Below are 7,430 nucleotides of genomic sequence, written 5' to 3' on the forward strand. Positions count from 1 at the left end.
TCCTTCGGAGGCATTCGTGTTAAATTTGAAACAAACATATTTAATGCTCGTGTTGTAATAAAACAGCTAAAAGAGTAGATTCAAAAGATATGCACAGAGAGGTCTGATTGATTGAGGGATTGATTTTACTACTTTTCCCGTAGGTGGGTAGTGATGGCTGTAAATCTCCTGATAATCATTTCAGAAGCACCTTCATCAATAAACTCAAAAGGGACAGCTAGGTGTAAAAATTTGCCAGCCATCAGGTCAAACAAAAGGCAGCAAATGTGTGAAGAAAGAATTGAATTAAATAATCCCACCTTGGCTGGTTATGGCATTAGTCATTTTTATCTTGGGGGCGAAGGAGTCCCCATCCCTGCGATTCTCTGGGATTTAGGGGAGAGAGAGGGAGAGGTTCTCTCCCTCTTTTTTTTTCCTTTTTCCTTTGACTAAACCCGTATTGCTTACGATTCAATTATGCGGGTAAAAGCTTGTGTTTGTGAGCAATAATCAATTATTAGTTGTCAGTAATAATGGCAAAGGATTCAATTCTCGTGCCCCTCCTCTTCTTTTTTTTTTTCTTTTTTTCTCTCTTCCTTCCCCCTGGAGAATTACCGTTAGAAAATCAAAAAAAAAAAAAAAAAAAAAAAAAAAAAAAAAAAAAAGGCAGAAGAGAGCAAGGAAGGGGGAAGCTTACAGCATGGCCACAAAAGTAGTCATACCTAAACCCACACAGTCACAGGACTTGCAATGTCCATAGTGAATAGCGTGATCCAGGCTATTGATAATAAAACAATTCCGGAGAGCTGGTGCTCGCTGCCCCGGGGTAGCTGCGCCCTAGGACTGTCTCAAAAGTTTATTATACATCGGAGCATAAAGCCAAGTTCCCAGCTGACTGCAGCATCTGGAAGCCCCTAATTACACACATTTCTAAAATATATGTAACCTGTGTTAGCTGACAAACGGCGAACTTGCGAGGTCAGCTGGAGCGGCGCTCGGAACTCCAGTGAAGTGTGCTTTTTCAGTTAAAATACAGGCAAACAGAGAACATAGAAAACGAGCAGGAAGAGAAGGAAGAAAAAAACCATAAATAAAAGACCAAGGGCCCTGCTAAGTGGGAAGCGGGTATTTTGGCAGGGTGGACGTGCGAGCGGTGCGGGGCAGCCGCTTTGCCGTGCGGGGCAGCCGCTTTGCCGTGCGGGGCAGCCGCTTTGCCGTGCGGGGCAGCGGGGCCGGCGCGGAGCCGCAGGTTGGGCTGCCCCGACCCTCGGCTGCCGCTGCCGCGGAGCTGCCGCCCGCCCCGCGCCGCTCGGGCGGAGGGGGCTCGGGAGTCATGGGCACAAAATATGAAATCAGCTGGATTTCCCCTCCATCCCGCCGATCGTTATTAACAATGTTTTTTAACTATGAGGGGATCGTGCAGCTTTTAACTCCATCGTGCTATGGGTGTTGTGTCTGATCGCAAACCTGAATAACAATAATCCAGTCTACTGTGATGCATCTCATTGGAATCGTCTCTCAGCAGAATGAACTGCAAATTATCCCCTGTTTACCATCTCCCTTCAGTGCTCATCTCAATGAACTGGAGATCGATCCCCACCACGGGTGTCTTGCAGCCAGGCTGATTTGCATTGAAGCACATTAGAAAGCCTCCCACCTCCATTAAAAAGAATAATCCGAGAGGGGAAAAAAAGTCTCCAAGGTGTGGTGGGGAGGGAAAAATATGTCACTGTCATTCGGAGCATCGAGAGGGAAAACCCGAGATCAGAGTATTTACGCTTGTGAACTCTCACAACTTCTGTTAGAGACAATGACGTTTAATTGATGTATTGCTATCAACAACAATAAAGACCGATTTTTCTCTAGCCCTGGCACTGCTGCTCTGCCCCCACCCTTTCCCCACCCCTCCCGGCCCCCAGCGAAGGAGAGGAAAACAAACAATAAATAATCAATCGGTCTTGGACGAAATACCAGGCGCTGTTTTAACACTAGCGAGGAGAAGAGAAACGAGAAAAAAAAAGTTGTAAAACTTAATTTCTCCAAATTAATTTCTTTTTCTTTCAGCCACTCTTTTTCGTCCTGTTGTTGTTGTTGTTGCTTTTTAATTACCTGTCCACGGCCGCCTTTTTCCAGCCACGAAGCAAAGGTACTGCACATCTGGGGAAATTTGTCCCAAGCTTAATCGGCAAAAGTATAATGAAATTGTGAACGCGAATAATTTTGGGAGATCGTCTAGCTTTAGAAACCGTAGGAAGCTAATGGAGTGATTGATACAGTTAGAAATACAGGCATAAATGTGCAAATAGATCCGCGTGGGTATTTTGTGTGCATCTACGTGTGGCTAGCAGTGAGTAACGAGTGCGTTTCTGTGCGTTCAGGTTCGGTTTCTTTCCCACTGTCTCAGGGTAAGGAGGGTGACAGCCTGCGCTGAGTGTATCCATCTCTGCCGAAACATCTCTTTAAATATTCAGTGAAAAATAATGTCATGTGAAGTACCACCTATAGCAACATTATTATCTTCATTCTTCAACATCATCCCCGCTGATAGCTTCGTTTGTCTTTTTCTCAAAATCTACTGTACCGAATGCTGCGGGGAGGGAGGGGGCTCGCCTGTGCAGAAATGAAAAGAAGCGTCAGTGACCACTTTGCAAAGCTGACTAAGTACTGGAGTGGCACCTGGGAGGATTTTTCGCTTCGTATGCGTTTGTTTGGTTGGGGTTTGCGGCTGTTTTTCTTCCCCCCACCCTTATTGATAAACATTTTACAGTCTCTTTCGTTTAATAATGAGAAGAAAACGCCAGTGAGACAGTTCCTCGAATGGGAGGATTTGTCCCTCTCTCCGTTCTCCTCTCGCTCACTCTCTAGGCTTTACCGGCTCATTTGAAATTGAAATGAGTTGGATCTGATCAGCCTCTTGCTTTTACAGAGAGTTTGTTAATATTAATACGGGAAAAAGGAGTAGCTTCTATAGAAGAGTAAATAATCCAGCGGGGGGAGTGGGAGGAGAGAGCACTAGATGGGTCAGGGTAGAGGGAAGGAAACGCCTGTGCTCCCGCTTCTGCCGGTTCAGCTTATTTTACAGAGTAACTTTCCGTGCCCGCAGCAGCGTGACGCGCGGAGGGGCGCGGAGAGCGGAGCTCGGCGGGGACACCCACCCTTTACCCACGCCGTACGTGTATCGCTGGACACGAGCTATTAAAAATAGCCTTATTTGTAGCGTCTTTGCAAGTATAGTTTTTATTTCAAGATCGTGACATTTGTTTGTGAGAGGTTCCTCCTCTGGAAGTAACACATGGGCGTAAAAGTTTGGTGCGCGGGGCATCCCAGGGCAGGAGCGCGGCGCCCGCAGGGTCCCAGCGCCGGGAGTGTTGAGGACCGGGCAGGAGCAGCGGCCGCGCGGAGCGCAGGGGCCCGGGACGGCCCCGCCGCGCTACACTCAGCCCAGCCCGGCCGGCCCGCGGGGCGCCGCGGCGGCTCCGCCTGCGCGCACGGCCGGCCCCGGGGTCCGCGCGGCACCGCGGGCCGGGCCGGGCCGTTCCGCTCCGCGCTCCGCCGCCGGGCTCGGCGCGGCCGGGGGCGCCTCCGGCGGGCAGATGCGCGTCGCTCCCACGTCCAAGAGGGAAACAAAAGTCAGGAAGGCCCCGGGGGGAGGGGGGCGAGGGAGCGGAGCGGGGACGCGGAGCGGGACGAGGCACCCGCCCCCGGCCGCGGCCCCGCCGCCGTTCGCACCGGGCTCCCCGGGCGGACTGACGGCGACTGCAGCCAACCCGCGCGGCGCGGGGGCGGAGCGGCCGCTTGGTCCGCCCGCCGCTCCCAGCGGCGCCCTAATTGTCCTGGGAATGTGTGAGGTAAAAAACAAACCCTTCCTATTTTCAGCACCCCTCGGGCCGTGATATATGGAAAGAGAAGTGGAGGGGGGGTGGGAGAGAGAGACCTGGGAGAGGGCGAAATGGATCTTTATTTGTAAATGAGGGGACAAGAGGAAAGGAAAAGAAAAAAAAAAAAAAAAAAGCAAGAAGAAAAAACATACACCCGAAACTTTTTTGCAGCAGCGGGACGGAGCGAGCGGCAGCGCGCGGAGCCGGCGGCCGGAGCGGGGCCGGGCTCTCCCCGGCAGGCACTTGCCGGGTGCGGGGCCGACCCTCCGGGGCCGCTGCTCCCCGCCGGCCGCCCCAGCCGTGCGTCCTCCCCCGATCGATTATTGCTCAGCCTGCCCTCCCTCCACCGGTTCGGGTTGCGGGCGAGGCGGGGGGAGTTTAAAAAAAAAAAAAAAAAAGGGGAAAAAAAAAAAAGTGAAACGCAGCGCAGAACTGCGGGAAGGAGGGAGGGAGGCGCGGGGAGCCCGTCGGGGCTGGAGGAAGGGGCGAAGGGAGACACATTCCTATAGTAACCGGGATGGCGCGATGCAGCTCCAGCTGGTTGCTAAGAGGGTTAAACTGTATCCAAACAGCTTTGGGGAAATCCAGCCCCTTCTCCTGCCACATGGATCGACTCATTGGGTGGGAGCGGCGGAGAGACAAGGGTCTCCAGCAAATCAGCGCCTAATTGATTAAGGCGAGCTGGTTTGAATAGAGCTGGCCATGTGCCAATCGCCTTTCAAAGAGCCCCTCTATGATTAATCGCAATGCATTATTGATAATCATAATTATAGCAGGACACATGCGCGGTGCGCGGAGGATCGGGGAGGCTGGGGGGGGGAGGCTCGATTTCCGTAATTTTGAGAAGATTTTTTTTTAGTAATTTTTTATTCTGCCCCAGCTGATGTTTGAGCCAGCATGTCGCGGAGGAAGCAGGCGAAGCCTCAGCATTTCCAATCCGATCCCGATCTGGCCTTGTTATCCCAGCGAAATGGTGAGTTCTTCTCCTCTCCCTCGCACACATTTTAACACAAACACACACAAAATAAATGAACTTACCTTGTGGGGAGTCGGGACCGCGCCGGGCAGCGGTGCGGGACAACAGGATCTCCCGGAGTTACGTGCGGGGGGGTCTTTCTGAGGTTTTGGTCCAAGTTCTTGGGGTTTATCTTATTTTTTTAACTCAGCGTTTTGTTTCGTCTGTTTCTTAACGAAACTCCAAACTCTTTCCGTTTTTTGATGTTTTCCCTCCGCCCTCTCCCAGCGGGGCGGTCTGGCATCCTGAGCCCGCGGGAGATGGATCCGCGCCCCCCGCGTCTCTCTCCGCGCCCCGCGGAGCTGGGAAACAAAGTGGGGCTGCGGTGGGGCGGCTGATCCCGTAGCCCCGCGGGACGGATGCCCCGTCCGGCCACACACGCTGCCCGCGCCGTTCCCCCGAAAGGGCCGGAAAATCCCCCCCGGGCACCCACTTTCTCGCCCGCCCCCCCCCCCCCCCGCGGACCCCAGCGCTCCCGCACCCCCTGCTCCCCCGCAGTCCCGCCGGGCGGAGGACGCTGCCCCGCAGTCCCGGCCTCCGGCTGCACCAAAGGCTTCCTGGAGGCGGAAAAGTTGCCGCCGCCGGGCCGGGCCGCCGGGGGATCGCCCCGTCCCGGGAGCCGCCGCCGCCGCGCCGGGCTCCGCGCAGCCGCCGCGCCTCAGAGGGGGCTCTGCGGCCGCAGCGCGGAGGTTCCGGGCAGCGGGGAGCCGATTTGCTTTCCCTAAGGTTGTGTTTTATTTTTATTTTTTCTCCGTCTCCCGCTTCCCTCCGAGCCGGTAAGCGAGGGATAAACGCTGGCTTTGTGTCCGCCAGGATTTGCAGAGGGAGCGTGTGAAGTATCTTTTTTTTTCTTTCTTTCTTACTCCCTTTTTCCCTCCCCTCCGGAACAGGGGGATTTCGTAGGAGTTCGGCACAGCCCCGCGGGCGGCGGAGGGGACGTGCCTCTGCCCGTACCTGTGCTGGGACGCGGGGCGACAAGTGGTCCGCTCGAGGCAGCGTTCTCCTGCCCCTGCCAGCGCAGGCTCCGGCCCCCCGGAGGCCATGCGGAGGGCGAGGGCCGGGGGGCCGCGGGGGGACTCGCCGGCCGCGGGCGCGGATGGCGCCGCGGCGCAGAAGCGCTTCAGGCGGGCAGGTAAGGGAGGACCGGGTGCGGCGGAGCCCCTGCGCCTCCCGGCCCGTCCCCGCCGCTCGGAAGCACCGAGCGCTTCCCGCGGCAACTTCTCGGGGAAGCGGCGGCGCGGGACCTTCCGCTGCCGCGGCCGCTCCGCGCCCGGCGGTGCCGGCAGCGCTGGGCCCGCCGAGCTGCCGTCCGGCCCCCGCCGCGGCCGTGCCCGCGCCTCTCGGCTGCTCCGGGGGACCGCCGGGGACAGGGTCCCGGGCTCCACGCGGGGAAACGGGGCGGAAAGTTTGCGGGATGTTGTGCTTCGCTGTGAGCATTTTCCCGGCGTCCGAAATCCCCGGGATGCCCTTCTCGTACACCAGCAAATAGATCAGCACTCGCTCCGCGGAGCTTTGCGAAACATTTCTTAAAAATCATTTGGGTCCTGAGAGTCGATTTTGGGTTTTTAACTGAGTTTTGTGAGCTTTGAATGTACTCGAGCTTTGCCGTTTCCTCAGCATAACCCCCTTTCCCATCTCAGTAAACATATTTATTTTTCTTACGATATTATTCCCACTTCCGCTTGAAGTTTGGAGTAGGAGTTGGAGAAGCGTTAGGTTTTTAGTTGTCTTTCATCGGCCTCCTGTGAAAGAATTTGGAACTTCTTAAACTGAGCAGAGAAAAGAAAAGCAGAGAGGGATTTTTTACATCTTCATATGATTGCATCTTTTGACATTTGCTATATTTTTTGTTTGTTTTTAGTAGGTGGAACAGGTCAAAAACACTTCCAAGTATCTTTTTTTTAAAGTAGCCGTTTTCTCTGTTTTTAGTCTTTTGATCTGATTTTGCACATCGTTTTCAAATAAGTACAGTGGGAGTGTGAGAAAGGAATGTTAACTGAGCAGCTTTCCTGCCTGTTGCTAAAGGATGTCCTTGAAGTAAGTTGGATACTGCCTGAAATGATGGCATGGAAGTGAAGCTTTTGTTTAGTTTGGGTGGCTATCGTAAGTTAAAGAAGCGAATAACGAAGTTTATTCTCTTTTAAAAATATCGACCAGTTTCCTAGGAAAAGCAGTGTGCTCTACTATAAAATCTGTAGGAGCCTTCCCCTTTCCTTCTCTAGTCCTGGTGTTAGGTTATGGCTGGTTTACATGGTTGGACGACAAGTTTTGGGTAAGTTGCCCAGAAGGTGTGCTTTGTGATGGTGCTTCAGGGTTCAGAACGCTCTGGTACCATTAGCATAGAGCTACCCCCCTCCTTTCCGGGGTCCCCGGCCCTGGCAGCAGCTTCTCACTTGAGCAAGACAGGGTGGGTGAACTACGGCGGGGACGAGTTTGCGTTATGTGCCTGTGAAATTGCAAAACAAAACTTCGAAATTCCAAGTGCTTCTTTCTTCTCCTTCCACACTGTGAATTCAGGTTTGCTAATCCATGTGCAGCTTGCGCAGGGTGCAGGCGAG

At 54.0% G+C, this 7,430-nt stretch overlaps 1 protein-coding gene across 2 annotated transcripts in view; it reads left to right on the forward strand.

The window, feature by feature from the left end:
* Nucleotides 1-4,330: 4,330 nt before the first annotated feature.
* The window catches only part of SALL1 (spalt like transcription factor 1), a 15,574-nt gene continuing 12,474 nt past the window's right edge, over nucleotides 4,331-7,430 (forward strand). Inside the window, exons 1-2 of one of the 2 annotated variants that reach the window (XM_010396579.3) lie at nucleotides 4,331-4,645; nucleotides 4,738-4,830. In XM_010396579.3, the coding sequence (XP_010394881.1) occupies nucleotides 4,755-4,830 (76 nt within the window). In that variant the 5' untranslated portion in view covers nucleotides 4,331-4,645; nucleotides 4,738-4,754. The remainder of the gene's footprint in view (nucleotides 4,646-4,737; nucleotides 4,831-7,430) is intronic. The other variant, XM_010396580.3, reaches the window with a different exon arrangement.

This window comes from Corvus cornix, chromosome 11 (assembly GCF_000738735.6).
Source record: "Corvus cornix cornix isolate S_Up_H32 chromosome 11, ASM73873v5, whole genome shotgun sequence".
Lineage (NCBI taxonomy): Eukaryota > Metazoa > Chordata > Aves > Passeriformes > Corvidae > Corvus > Corvus cornix.